This window comes from Asterias amurensis, chromosome 14 (genome assembly GCF_032118995.1).
Source record: "Asterias amurensis chromosome 14, ASM3211899v1".
Lineage (NCBI taxonomy): Eukaryota > Metazoa > Echinodermata > Asteroidea > Forcipulatida > Asteriidae > Asterias > Asterias amurensis.
Genome location: NC_092661.1, coordinates 10,435,338 through 10,451,535, shown reverse-complemented (window position 1 = coordinate 10,451,535; position 16,198 = coordinate 10,435,338). Strand labels below are relative to the sequence as shown.

The 16,198-nt window shown below is 36.9% G+C and overlaps 1 protein-coding gene across 1 annotated transcript; it reads left to right on the top strand.

The window, feature by feature from the left end:
* Positions 1-15,409: 15,409 nt before the first annotated feature.
* Positions 15,410-15,907, top strand: LOC139947394 (snaclec 3-like). The gene has a single exon (XM_071945298.1). The coding sequence runs from the start codon at positions 15,410-15,412 to the stop codon at positions 15,905-15,907; it is 498 nt and encodes a 165-aa protein (XP_071801399.1).
* Positions 15,908-16,198: the final 291 nt, after the last annotated feature.

The window sequence follows — 16,198 nt, the reverse complement described above, 5'->3', positions numbered from 1 at the left end:
TGTTTGTGATTCATGTTTTATCTAAAGATGAAAGCTCTTTAATATTAAGAGTGTATGAGTGCAAATTTTTTGCTACTAAACTTGAATACCCTTTTCTCCTAATTGACCTTTATTATTGATTCAAGATTCTTAAAATAGCAAAGTGGAAATGCTTTAGGAAGGAGAAAATAAGAAAACCAAGAAATTTAGGAAGAAATTTGACATCCATGTGGATTATCACCCCATGTCTTCGGAGATTACAGGCAGGGATGTACAACCAAAATAAATAAATAATACAAGCTTTGCCTAAAGAGATCAAAGCTCATCAGTAAAAATCATGAGTGAATTTACAAGTTTTTCTAATTTGAGCGATTGCTATGGTTTACACACAATAAGATCACAAGTCCATGAATTTGGAAGAGAGTTTGAAAAAAATGAATAAAAGCACAAAATACTTGTTAAGAAAATGGAAGCCCAACCAAAGACAGTGTGGACAGGTTTTAGAGAAGGCAGAGCAAAAAAATATCCGAAGCAACCACAGAAGTAAACAAGTTTCTGTAACTACACAGTAACCAATTAATTAGCGAGAAGGGCCAACAAAACGGATTGGTTCGAGAAGAGAGTTTGAAGAGAGGGAACATAAACCCTAATCTTGGGAAGGGGTTTGAAAATCTAACCAATGCATTGTTTTTAGATATCACAGTGGGTCATAAATCTTAGTGGCGACAACCTACATAGCACCAGCAGCAAACAAAATTGATAATCAAGTTTTTTAAAGTTAACTGTAACTAGCAGGGTCACAATTATGGAGTGTTTTGTTTTGTTGCTCTGATTGATAAATTAATGAGAGAAAAATGCAAATAAAAATAGGGCAGGATTGTAAAAGTTTATGATCTGATTTCTTGAAGAAAAATAAATATATAGAGCCCTTCTATATCGACCAAGAACTTTGATTTTGACTTTTAGTTCTGTCATGAGGAGAACAATAAACAGTAGGATGAATTTAGGTTAATATCTTGAAAACTTAACTTGAAACAAATCAAATCAAACTTTGAAAACATGCTTGGTTAATTCTAGACAAACAGAATAAATCCTAATGGTAGTAAAATAACTAAAGAATTGTTGCACTTTGCGTAACATATAATTATTCAGTCCACCTGTAAATCCAATTGTAAGAACCCTATTCATTTAGGAGGAATGAACCATTGATTTCGGATGTAAATATCCATTATGATTCTGACACTGTTTTGAAGAAAAATTTTTGAATTGGCATTCTAAAAATGCAAAACCCAACAAACTTATAATTGCAAGTATAAAACAAATTGCTTCACTTTGCTTTGAACAAGGTTGTATTTCGTACTCATCAGGTCCATTCCCCTTAAATAAAACTGATTCATAAAATATTGAAAGTAATGTTGAGCTTTAATGAACATTTTTACAATAAACTTTCAGCTATCCAAGTCACATGCATAAGTAATTATTACATTATTTAATTGGACTGGACGACTGGAATGAAATGCTGTCTTTTCGAGCAATAAGTTCATCTTCGTTCCACTGCCGGAAAACAGTTCTCTTGATAATGCTGAATGTCACTCCATTCCTTGAAATCATCAAACTGTGTTCAATCATTTTGAAGGTGCCCAGTGGTTATTGACAACAGTCAAGCTGATGTTGAATCTGATTCCATTCCTTGAAATCATCAAACTGTATTCAATCATTTTGAAGGGTTTCCAGTGGGAATCGATAACAGTCAAGCTGATGTTGAATGTGATTCCGTTCCTTGAAATCATCAAACCGTACTCAATCATTTTGAAGGGTCTCCAGTGGTTATCGATAACAGGTTAGTTGATGCTGATGAATTGGATTCCATTTCTTTAAATCAGAGTGTCTGGAATGGGAGCAGGATTGATGAACAGGTTGTAAGGATCTTGATGTCATCAATACACTATTAGCAATGGATACATTCATCCTCCATTGGTTTCAAGCGTCTTGTAATGACTGGGTCCTGGGTGGCAGTATGTCCTCAATACTGTAACACTCTATGTTCGCAAGTCTTCTCTGGGTTTGTCAATCTCTTCCTTTAGTAAAACCTAAGAATTCTTCCTCAGAATCTCACTTGTTCTGAAAGTAATGTTCGCTGTCTCATTTGAATGCATCTTTGAGGGTAATTGAAGCAGACAGGGATAACTTTGTTCAAGTTCTTCACATCTCTGCATTTCTTTATTGTTGAAAATTTCAGCTGCCATTTTGAACGATTGAATTTGATTGTTCTTCGCTGCTCAGTTCTTATAGTTACCGCAAACAACCCTTTAACCCCGGGTAGGGCCCAACCAGGTGGAACCACTGAGGGAAAGTGGACCTGTAACATTGCGTGGGCAGGAGTGTCAATCCTGAAGTAGCTCCCGCTACCCGCTACCCTTACAAAGTCCCTAAAGTTACATGTGACCAGGAAAGCACTATAAACATGTTTACGAATCTGATGTGGGTTTGTGTTACTTTCAGACATACAAGCTTCGTGTCATTAAATTATTTGTTGCAATTGTAGCATAAAACAAAAACCGAGTGATTAAATTGAGCGCTATTGTAAGAATTTTGTTTCTTCTTTGTGTTTCTTACAACTGGAAAGATACATAGATCATCAACCACACAGCCACTGGCAAGATTGAAAATTCATTATCATAAAGATATACTTTGTAACTAGAAAGATGTTTCTATGTTTCAAAGATAAACTTTGCCTAGTGGACATTTCTCATCAGATTGAATGTAATCGGACATTGTGTATATACTTCTTACAAGTCTATCAAATACAAACTTAGATTTTATATTTATAAATTTATCTCACTCATTAAATTAAACTTTCATGTATATTTCATTTTGATGAAAAAATGATACTTTAAAAACTTAATGGATAATTTTATTTTAGCATCTCATGGCATGCACAGTACAGTGAAAACATTTAAAATATTAACTTATTAAGTTATTATTTTATCCACACTAATGATGGTTTCAATTTGTCCCCCCCCCCCATAAAAAAAGATGTTTTGTGTATTTGTCTTTAAGTGCTACACCCTCTCAAGCAGCTTCAATAAACTAAGACTCTTCAAGTGTTTTAATGAGCCTTTTCTTGCTATAGAGACAGACAAAGGCCATTTCTGACAGATTTCTTAATTTGTGACTTTGGTTGGAGGCCTTGAACTTTATCTCTGAAAGGGCAAGGCCATTTTGATTTGTATTGGAAAATCATAAAGTCTGTATGTGAAACTTTTGACAGGGCACTAAAGCCAAGACTAGGGGCAATGAAAGCCATGGCCTCCGTCTTATTCCAGGCCCGCCTTTTTCATGTTGATTACAGCAGTCAGGAATTGAACTCGCTACTCTGACGCCCGTCGACACCAGAATCTAAGTCCACTGACCACCCCTAACGCATGTACATATCTACATCATGTTACTAGTTGCAGTCAACAGTCAATATAATTACTGATGACCATCCAGTTACTGAATCTCTGCTGAATGAGGATTTTGAGTTTTTGCTGTCAGGATTTCAACTCACTAATCTGAACCAAAGTCCACTGACCACCCCTATATCTCTTTCATATTACTGATCAACAGTCAATATTGTTACTAACTACCGACCAGTTACTGAATCTTTGCCGATTGATTTTGAATATTTGCTGTCAGGATTTGAGCTCCCTACTCTGAATCTAAGTTCACTGACAGCCCCTAATATCTCTTCCATGCTACTAGATGCAGTCAACAGTCAATATTATTACTGATGACCATTCAGTCACTGAATCTCTGCTGAATGATTTTGAGTTTTTGCTGTCAGGATTTGAACTCCCTACTCTGAATCTAGGTTCACTGACAGCCCCTGATATCTCTTTCATGTTACTAGTTGCAGTCAACAGTCAATATTATTACTGATGACCATCTAGACTGAATCTCTGCTGAATGATTTTGAAGATTTGCTGTCAGGATTTCAACTCACTATTCCGATGACCTTCACCACAAGAATCCAAGTCCAATTACTGACAAATGTTTTAGTTTTAGATTTCAACAATTTGATATCAGGATTCTGACCCATTTCTGTTTAATTTACCAATGCCTCAAGAGTAAAAGTCCCCATTATACCATGTCATTTCTGGGTCACTATGTTAATTGAATAATAAATACTTTTGAAGAGTTAAATTCTAGTTATGGTTGCTGTATACTACAACAAACATCAAAAGTACATTCAAGACTCTTAAGCTACTTATTGCTGTCTTGTCAGTAGTAAACATCTTCACGTGAGTCTACCTATGAGTCCATGACAAATATGGAAACTTTGTCTCTTTGAAAAAACTTTTGAATATCAAAAATCATTTCATAACTGTAGTTAATGTCACCTAAGCCAAGCCTTAACCAACCAAATTCAAGATTGAATCAATTGAATTGTTTTATCCCATTCTACATAATATTTTTCCACAATACTGAACATGCCATAACGAAGCCTTGAACTAGAAACTTACACTTTTGTTCAAAATGTCTTAATAATGGTTCATTGCTGATATTAAGATTGAAGCATTTAGCAACCATGGGAAGAGTTAACCAGTCTACTTATCCTAAACATTGAAGTTGGCTCCAACTCCAACTTTCAGAACAATATCTTGATTGCAATGATCTGGTGTATATTTGAACATGTCTATGAACATTATGTCAATAAAGAAGCAATGACAGGATCATAGTTGTATCAACATGGACACTTTTAGTACCTAAAATATCAAATTGTAGTACATTGTGACTGAGATCAAGTTTGATGCATTTGGCAACAAAGTTTACCAATCGCTTATCCTAAACATTGAAGTTGACACCAACTCCAACTTTTAGAATAATTCACTTGATTGCAATGATCTGATGTGTAAATTTAAGCGTATCTGATTATTGATAAAGACACACTGAAATATTGGTGAAATAACAATGTAATGACTTCAACACTATATGGTGTCCTTTACTTTCATTGTATTTTTTAAGGAGTTGAAGACTTGAGTTTGACCAAAAGTATACTTTTCATTTTAGCTAACATTCAGAATGTCACCACATAATCTTATTTGTGCTTTTAATTGCACAATTTAATGACAGTCGCTTGTGAAGATTTAAAATTTGACTCCAAGGTGCATGGATTGATGCTTCATTCTTAAATTTAAAAAGTTCACTTCAAAGATCTGTAGAGATCCTTCCCAGGTGGAGAGCAATAAAGCATATAAATGACATAAATCTCTTTCGTCAAATAAAACAAAGCTCATTGAATCATCATTATTGACCTCATGTACATGTAATTTCTTCTGAAGTCAAGACATTTGTATTTTAGTCTTGATCTAAATAAGTTGATTTATTTATGTGTTGACATTCCAGAATATTTGTTTAATCAAAATATGCTACAGTTCTAGGTTTACATCTCATCTTAGGCTACATAGCAACATGATTTTTTTTTTAAATAAAACAGCTTTTCAAAGTGACAACTGTTCAATATACTCCATACTATTTTGAGGCTTTTGTGTTTTTGCTGAACTTTTCAATTTGCAGTCAGGTTTCAGACTCACTATTCTCACAATCCTCACCACAAGAATCCAAGTCCAATCTGACTTCTGAGTGTCGATTCAAATAAATTTGTCGTCCTGCTTTTTGCCCTCAAAACAAACAACTGAGATCAGCTTCTTTGTTGTAACACTAATATCCTAGGTCAAATTGTTGTCTTTTTGGGTATAGAAGTGATTCTATAAAACAAACAGTGAATGTTCGACTTCTGAGATGTTTGTTACAATAACAAAGCCATGAATTAACCACGTTGAAACTATAAATAAAATTTACAAATTAAAATAGTTAAAGGTTTGGTAAATCTTTCGATTGTGTTCATTCCAATCCTCTCATTTCTAATGAAAATAAACATAACCTGTAATCAGGTCAGTCAACTGAGTTTTTTGATACAACATTGGGTTTTTTTCACATGTAATTTTTATCCATATTATTTTAAATCTGATTTGTTTTCCTTGCCAGAGAAGAGAAAAAGATCAGTTAAATCAAACTTTATTTATTTATTTATTTTTTATTTTTTATTTTTGGGGGGAGAGTATGCCCATTGACAATTGTCTACACATGCGTGACATTTTCTGTTCTTTTCAATAACCTCAATAATTTTACCAAGCCTTTAAAGGCAGTGTACACTATTGGTAATTACTCAAAATAATTGTTAGAATAAAAACCTACTTGGTAAAGAGCAATGGAGAGCTGTTGCTACATTGTGAGAAACGACTCCCTCTGAAGTAATGCATTTTTTTGAGAAAGAAGTATTTTCTCCTTAGAATATCTGAATCAAATTGGAGACCTCAGCTGAAAGCATCTTAAAAACACCACTTGTGCGACAAGGGTGTTTTTTCCCCCATTATTTTCTCAACCAGTTGAATCAAAATTTTCACAGGTTTGTTATTTTATGCATATGCTGGGATACAAGTGAGAATACTGGTCTTTGACAATATTACCAACGGTGTCCAGTGCCTTTAACATAACTCCTTGCAGTTAGACTGAATAATGGTTCAACGAGACAACGCATTGTTAACACCATGAGAGTGTCATCATAATCTTATAGACTTTATGATTTATCCTGTTTGGCCAGAATTAACCAAGCATATTTTAAAGTTTGATTTAATTTTGTTCAACTTAAGGTTTCAACAAAATTAGCCTAAATCCATCCTACTATTCATCGTTCTCTTCATGACAGAACTAAAAGTCTATCCAAGCTTTTTGGTAGCTGTAGAAATGCTTTAATTTTTTTAATATATTTTTTTTCAAGAAATCAGACCATAAAACTGTTACAATCCTGCCCTATTTTTTTTTTTTTTTTCTCTCTTCTCCCATTATTTTACCAATTACTCAGAGCAACAAAACAAAACACTCTTTATTTGTTGGCCCTGCTAGTTACAGTTTACTTAAAAAAGAACAAGTTAATTTATTGTTTTCGCTGCCGGTGACGCCACTTAGATTATGACCTACTGTTTTAAACTAAACATTGGTTAGATTGGTGGCATTTGTGATTTGGGATTTCAGAATTTCTGTCTTGTTTTATTTTTTAAAACTGAAAGCCTTTCATTATGACCTAGACATCATGGTATTGTAAAACAAAAGATCAAAATGCTAGCATAGCATGGTTGATTATGAACTCAAAATTAAACACAAAGCCAGCTGCACTCCATCAACAAGAATGGGTTGTGTTATCTTAGTTTGATTTGGACATTGAGTTGAGTGGACATTTTTGGCTGGTGATAAAGTCAGAAGATGAGATGAGATTTCTACTGTTCATGGGGGATAAATATTTGGACAAGTATCAATCATGTGTTGGTTAGGCACATAACTACAGTTTGGGAGTTTGAATAAGGAGTAGGCCTAGTTCCTCATTATTCTCACAGATTTATGTGAAATACAGCATACGAATAAAAGAGGAGTTGTTTAGGTTGAATGAAGAGTAGTGCCTCAACATTCTAACAGATTTATGACTCTAAGAAAGAAAACATAGAAACGAAGGAGCTGTTGGAGGTTGAATGAAGAGTAATGCCTCAACATTCTAACAGTTTTAGGGAAGAAAGTATAGAAAAAAAGGAGCTGTTGGAGGATGAAGTGAAGAGTAGTGCCTCATTATTCTTCCAGATTTATAAGGAAGAAAGCATTAGAATCAAAGGAGCTGTTGGAGGTTGAATGAAGAGTAGCGCCTCATAACCACTCGCTAAGCGATGTTTGTCTGTGCTCAACAAGTTTTTGTGCTAACAGGCTTTATAAAATTGGGCCCACAGCCTCAAAATTTTAACAGATTTTTGAGAAAGAAAGTATTAGAAACAAAGGAGTACCTCAAGATACGAGTCTATACACTAGATGTTAAAACTGCCTCCTAATAAGTCTCATCATGCCACGTTAATGTGATTTATGGGGGTTGCGGGTTCGAATCTCAACCAACCAGGGCTCTGGAAAGCACAGAGTATTTACAGTGCTTACTACACATTGGAGTATGTTAAAAACTAACTTCATCTAAGATGCAAATTTAAACTTTGTCTTTCATGCATTCCCAATAGATTAACTCAACTTGGGTCACCTACTTATATAGTGTGTTGATTGGTTGTTAAGTATTTATGTATCAAAGTACACTAAAAGAAATATTGTCAAATTGACAATGTCAATGCAAATGTATCAAATTAACTCACAGTTTAAGATACTATTGCATTGGATCGCATGGTCATAATTAGATTATGTGAATTAAACCTTTAAGAATCCACTGTCAATAGACCGTATTGAATATGACTATGACGTCACCGTTCAAATATCTGCCCTACAAGATGGCGTCTGCGAGCGTGTGCGTATGTGTGCTTGTGCCATAGAAATCAAACCGGGACAGCTGTGTGTTCTTTGATGTACGCATGTAGACGCGCATGTACGGTTTGACCTACACGATGGCGACTTTCATAACAAAAAAGGGCTTATTCAATACGGTCTATTGGATTATTTCAAGAGATCAATAGTTTCTCTTAGGCTGAACTAAAGTGAAAGTTTATCATTGATGACCATAATGCATTTCACCTGACATCTTAACATTACCCCTTACCTTACATGGGATGGTAGGAATCTGGCTGTAACATATAAACAGGTTATTCACAACATTTACAAATGTACAGGCACAAAGCCATAATATGGCACACATTTCCCATACCTCATTAAAAATGCATTAACTATTAATGCTACCAAATTTCGCCCAGCACTCTTGAGCAAAAATACACTGTGCCTCCTAGAGATTGCACTTCAGCAATGATGGCCCCATATCAAATACATGAATTGTTTTGTTGAACCGCTAGCCTTTGGCGGACTAAATTGGGCCTAAAAGCCCGTCACTAAAATTGGTCTAACTGAGTGATGTTTGCTGATATTTCACCAGACACACGTATAACTTAATCGTTGAACATGGTTTGGAATGAGAAATGATTTTGGATCCTGTAGTTGAAATTCTCAAACTGTAATCTTTGGGTTTTATAAGAACATGCATTTAAGGGATAAACATGTTTTTGCAATGTAATATATGCAATGGGTACTTAATGGCTGGAAAATATCTAAGACATTTTGACAGCTCCTCATTTCACCAAATACTACAATGATAATTTTTTTTTATAGACATTATTGCTTAGCTATAGACATCCTATGTAAAAGTTTTGGGGCAACATGAACTTGTATGTTTGTCAAAGGTAATGAAAATATTTCCTTTGAAAAAACTGTTGAAATGAATGAGTGTACTACAAAATCCCTCACTTCTTCATCAGTTTAACTGAATTTTTCAGTTTCACTTACAGGACAGTGAAAATTTCACTTGCACATATATCATTGATCAGTGTGTAACCACATACCCATACTCATTAGATTGTGAACTCACCTCTTCAGATTCATGTTGAAGACTGGTGTCACAGCAGGAAGGTCTTTGATGTGTGGTGACATCACACAGCATGACTTTCTTCTGGATGAAAGCTCAGATAAAACTTGATGACTGAAAGTAATTTACATCGAAGCACAACACAGTTGGTCGCTCATCGCCAAAATAGTGGGACATCAATGAGTAAATGTTTGTCTCAGGTCCACCAAGCCAGGCCAGTGGACTCATCAAGCCGGGCCAGTTTGACATCAGTGAGTAAATGTGAGTAATTGTTCATCTCAGACTCATTAAGCCGGGCCAGTGTGAGGTCCATGAGTAATTGTTCATTTCAGACTCATTAAGCCGGGCCAGTGTTACATCCATGATTAATTGTTGGTCTCAGATTCAACAAGTCCGACCAGTGTGATGTCCATGAGTAATTGTTTGTCTCAGGCTCAACAAGCCAGGCCAGTGTGACATCCATTAGTAATTGTTGGTCTCAGATTCAACAAGCCAGGCCAGTTTGACATCCATGAGTAATTGTTTGGTCTCAGATTCAACAAGCCAGGCCAGTGTGAAATCCATGAGTAATTGTTCGTCTCAGACCAAATAAGCCAGGCCAGTTTGACATCCATGAGTAAATGTTTGTTTCAGGCTCAACAAGCCAGGCCAGTGTGACATCCATGAGTAATTGTTCGTCTCAGGCTCAAAAAGCCACGCCAGTATGGCATCCATGAGTAATAGTTGGTCTCAGACCCAACAAGTCGGGCCAGTGTGGCATTCATGAGTAATTGTATATCTCAGGCTCAACAAGCAAGGACAGTGTGACATCCATGAGTAATTGTTCATCTCAGGCTCAACAAGCCAGGCCAGTGTGACATCCATGAGTAATTGTTCATCTCAGACTCAACAAGCCAGGCCAGTGTGACATCCATGAGTTATTGTTCATCTCAGACTCAACAAGCAAGGACAGTGTGACATCCATGAGTAATTGTTCATCTCAGACTCAACAAGCCAGGCCAGTGTGACATCCATGAGTTATTGTTCATCTCAGACTCAACAAGCCAGGCCAGTGTGACATCCATGAGTTATTGTTCATCTCAGACTCAACAAGCAAGGACAGTGTGACATCCATGAGTAATTGTTCATCTCAGACTCAACAAGCCAGGCCAGTGTGACATCCATGAGTAATTGTTCATCTCAGACTCAACAAGCCAGGCCAGTGTGACATCCATGAGTTATTGTTCATCTCAGACTCAACAAGCAAGGACAGTGTGACATCCATGAGTAATTGTTCATCTCAGGCTCAACAAGCCAGGCCAGTGTGACATCCATGAGTTATTGTTCATCTCAGACTCAACAAGCCAGGCCAGTGTGACATCCATGAGTTATTGTTCATCTCAGACTCAACAAGCCAGGCCAGTGTGACATCCATGAGAAGTTAGATCACTCTCCCTCAGTAGCTCATCAGGATCACTGCAAAATGAAAATGAAAATGGATGCACATCAATTATCAGATAATCAAGAAATAATGTTTAATTAAAGTAAACCATCAAAATTGTTCTGTCCCAATTTGAATTCAGCAAAAGTTTCCTTCTCTTTTCACTTGAGTATAAACTTTAAAACTTAACCTCAAATGTTTTTTTTTCAGAACCAGAACCAAGTCCCAAAGTTCTGGAACTGCCAAAACTTAATTACATTGTATCTTTCACATGACTGATCATTGGCAATGATGGGCAGAGGGATGTAGTAAATTAAGCCTGGTAGACTAGTGCGACTTGTGTCAAAGTCGCAACTATTTATTGCTCAGTCGAGTCGAGACTACCACTTTTAAACTGCGCAGTTAATCATGCGATCAGGACTGCTACAAAAATAGTCGTGACTACCTAAGCCCAATTTCATAGAGCTGCTTAAAAATTGCTAGCATGAAATTTCTTCCTTGATTACAACAGGATTACCAACCAAATTTCCATGTGATTTTCAGGATAAACAAACACCAGCTGAATACGAGTAACAAGCAATATGCAAAAATATAAATTTGGTTGGTAATCCTGTTTTTATCAAAGAAGAAATTTCATGCTAAGCAATTTTGTGCTTAGCAGCTCTATGAAATTGGGCCCAGTACATCAGGCAACATGTTGGTGGATGGAGGTAAACACTATTCATCAGCCTTTACAAGCATTAACTAAAGACAGGAAAGGATTGAGTAAGGGGTGACTTGACTTTACTAATGTCAAATAAATACTAAATGAAAATAAAGTCACCTCGCTTTTGTTCAAGAAGAGAGACATGTGAATGTCAGTTTGGTGATAGAGATGTTGTGTGCATTCTGAGCATTTGGACTTTTTGAGAAGAAATTAATTCAAATGTTGTTCTGTTTATGCCTTTGCTTGATCCCTTTATTGACAAATTAAAATCAGTTCTAACAAGTGCCTGTCAAAAATAAGTGGTCAAAAGTATGAACCAAAGACGAAGGGTTAGCAAAAATTGTAAACTTGAAACATGACCAAGGCCCAATTTCATAGAGCTGCTAAGCACAAAAATGTGCTTAGCATGACTTTTCTTCCTTGATAAAAACAGGATAACCAAACAAAATTCCATACTGTTGTGTATTGCTTGTTTCTGGTATTCAGCTGTTTGTTGATTATCCTGAAAATCACTTTGAAATTTGGTTGTTTTTGTCAAGGAAGAAAGTTCATGCTAAGCAAATTTGTGTGCTTAGCAGCTCTATCAATATCATTTAGCTTTCCTTTAAACAGCTTTTTGAAATTGGGCTGAGGGGACAACAAAACAGGGAAACACACACTCACTAGTTATGCACTTAAACATAAGTGTTTATTATACATTACACAGTAGTTAAGCTAAATAGTTGCAATATTATATTTTAGAAATAATATTAAAACACATCCATGATCTAACTGTCAAAATACACAGCTGTCAGGCCCCCCCCCCCCTCGCCCAACCCCACCACATGTACTAAATCCCGTAACACCTGAGCAAAATATAATTAACCACTATTTTACACCAAGTTTCCTCACCCACAGAAATCAAGCTTTAGCTGTGTCGAGTTTTACAACATCATGGCTGGCGCCGCTATTGTCTGAAAATAATTTTGGTCATGCTCGCACGGACCGTTTTGCAGAAATGTAAAATGTCTGTATTCATGGCCAACTTTGCCGACCAAAATATGGACTAGGTCAAGCTTGAATTACAAACGAATAACTTAAATATGTCTCTGTGTGGTATTGACAGTGACAATGATAAATAAAGTTGGATTTAAAACAAACTTTCTTACCTGTTTAATTAAAGCAAGACGACGCCATCTTGTACAACACCAACGTCTAGGGCGCAGGCGCAGACGCAGCAGGCGCATGTGTTAACGTGTTGCACGACGACATTCTACAATTTGTCATGCCACAAGAAAATAGTCGTCTACTAAACTAAACCACACCAAAATATAGATGTTATGGTAGTAATTTATGTAGTAACAATTATTTTTTCGGACTCTTCTCTATACAAAAATGACACTACTGCAAATATAACGTTTTGAGGCAGTGGACACTGTTTCTAAAAAAATAATCATCAGCATAAAACCTTATGAGAGCACTAGCAACACCCCCCCCTAAAACAACATCAATGCAATGAGTTGTTTAATAGTGCATGTTCGAAAGGCACGTTCCTATACTAGTAGTAGGCAATCTCCAAAAAGGAAATTTTATGTTGGGAAATAGTGAGTTACAGAAATAAGAAATGTTCCCCTTACAGCGCATGCAGTTGGTTGACTCCAAGGCGTTTGGAATTGCCCTTCGTGACTTTGCATTTGATTTGCCGTAGTAGCCTAATTATGTTGACAAATCAACACTCGGCATAATGACATTGTATGATTGTTTGTTCATTTGCAAGCTTGTTGTGATGGAGAAAGTGCGCGTATTACGGAATAAAAACAGGTGTTTGAGACGCGCAACTAAGGCTTGTGATTGGTTTATAGTAACACTTTGCATTATAACATTGGACGAATGTATTTGTTTAATTGCAACTTGCTGTGATATAAAATTAGTGGAGAAAGTGCACGTATTTCAAAATGACCACAGGTGTTTGAGTCGCACAACTAAGGCTTGTGATTGGTTACTAGTAAAACAAGGTGTTTGAGACGCGCAACTAAGGCTTGTTGAGACGCGCATCTAAGGCCTGTGATTGGTTGATAAAAATACTCGGCTTGTTTGTTTGCAAGTTGTTGTGATAAGATGGAGAAAGCGCACGTATTGCAACATAACCACAGGTGTTTCAGACGCGCAACTATAAGGCTTGTGATTGGTTGATAAATGGACCTACTTTCAATTTCGGTGACTAATGTGCCAACTGGCACGTGCATTAATTAATGTGTTGTTGTTTTGGTGTCACGGTTAGAAAGAGATTAGGAAACTGTTTTCATGTCATTTGCCATGATGCAATTAAAATTATGTGACTATTGCACTTAATAACGAAACAACATGTCTATAAATACTTGTAGGAAAACATTTTAGCGTGTTGTTTTTGTGAATGAAGTTATTGTTTATGATATTTGAAAACAAGCAATCTTCTCAGACAAAGATAACTGTAATTTGGTACAAATCAAATTATAGGCCTAATTTGTTTTCAATTAATCAGTTACATACATTTTCAGTTCGTTACGATGCAATGTGGTAATTTCGTAAAATGTCATGCAGCCATTTTACTGACACAGTTAATAAGTTAATGGAGGCTTTCCGATACCAAACTTTAGCGAGACTATGGTTGAGAAAGTGACATGTGCGTACATCGATCTAGGCTGCTTTAACAATGTCTAAACATTATGTTTTGACCGAAACGCAAACAAAAAGCCCGCATCAAGTATTTTATTAATTTAATCTATAATTTGGATGGTGTGTAGCAGTATACCTGGGCCCAATTTCATGGCCCTGTTTACCGTAAGCACAGAATTCGCGGGTTAGCGGCGAATACTAGCGGCGTTACTAGGCATTCTACGCTTACAAGGCTAGCGCAGAAATTCGGCGCTTGCACGTAAGCGGGGAATCGCGATCGTAAGCGCAGAACTCGGCGGTAAGCAGAGCCATGAAATGGGCCCAGGTGCCTTGAAACCTCGGGTCCAAGACTCACCCCTGGGCTCACGTGTTTATTGCGGCCTTTTCAGTCGGGGCAATTTTGTTGTGCTTTTCAATTGGGAATCTCTTCGAAATCGATTATAGGGGATCCTTAAAAATAAAATCAAGACGATTTTTGAGGATGGCAATTTTAATGTGCGGACACGATTGCATACGCAAAACCGTCCGGCGGACATTATTGCATATGCAATAGTCCTCCGGATAGTATTGCATAGAGGACATAATTGCATGCGACACCGGCACTAAATGCAATCTGACGTTGCCAAGACATATAAAAATAAAAAAATAAAAATAAAAAACAATAATAATATTCGAGGAGCCAATTTTTCTTCATTGCTCGCCCAACATCAGATGCATTGTTAATCCACACCAATAGTGACGTAACACTCCCCGTTAAAATGATACGGGGAGGGGGCTCCCCGTATCATATTTTAAACATCCGTGAAAAGAATGACTTGCTGATGCCAGTTTCATTCTACCTCCATGGTATAACCCGAAATAAAAGAGTCAGTTGCCATACGGCCTCATACACACCAGCATTAGAAAATTCCAATTGGCGTAAGTATTTTCATATTTTCGAAACTCTTCCACATCACACGCCATAACCAATGTGTGTTGAGTTCCATCAATACTTAATTCACTGCAGGCCTAGTAAATTAATATTTACAAATTGTTACAAAACACTCATCCACCATCTATAGAGGAAATGCGGGGGGGATGATTTATAAGGCGGTGCTTGGGTTTTCTTCAGTCAACTTTCGTAGAAAGTGAAGCAGAGCTACTGTGGCGTTTTGCTAAACTGGAGTTTAAAAAGATTGGATCGTCATTATCAATCGTGAACCGACAACACACTTGTCTATTCCATTTTACAATCGCCATGAAGTTCTTCATGATTTTGCTGATGTTGATGTTGCCGTCTTCAGGGCACGCAAAGTGTGTTTGTCCCAAAGGCTGGTCCGTCTACGGCAGGCACTGCTATCTTTACGTGTCACAGCCGGATTTCTTCTACAATGCCGAAGCAATCTGTCTGAGCAAGAGCATCAACGGTCGCGAATCGCACCTCGCTTCGGTACTCGATGATAGGGAAGCGGACTTCATCGCAGAATTAGCATCGGTGGACAAGTATTCTTATTTCTGGATTGGACTTAAAGGCTACTACTACTCATGGCAATGGACAGACGGAGAGCCGTACACATTCTCCAAATGGGGCACTAATTATCCCTATCCGTATTCCACCGGTGAAAACTGTGTTCTATTTGCTGATGTTGCCAATCACTACTGGTTGAATTACCCATATTGTTCTACCAATATGTATCCGTACGTGTGTAAGATGTTACAGCGATATCAATACAGACCTCCACTAGTGCTCCATTAGCCTGAACTGGACGTCACACTTCGAAGCTTGTGATTTACACCAGAGATCTGCCTTAAAGCCCACGTCCATAATCACCTTTGACCTCACATTCATTTCACATGGCCTTCATGGTCTTAAAGATTCGCAGTTAAATCCGAAGTAAAAGTGTAAACATTTTTTTATAACAAAGCTAGTTGAATTGTTTTTATCGGATCATTGCAAGATCTAACTGACAACAATGTTCAGGTACATAGTTGCGTCAGAAATTGTACATTATTTCTTTGTCCACTTTAGACAAAAATTCCAACCAAA

Coding starts and splice junctions, on each gene's coding strand:
- LOC139947394 (XM_071945298.1), top strand. CDS start 15,410: ATGAAGTTCTTCATGATTTTGCTGATGTTGATGTTGCCGTCTTCAGGG.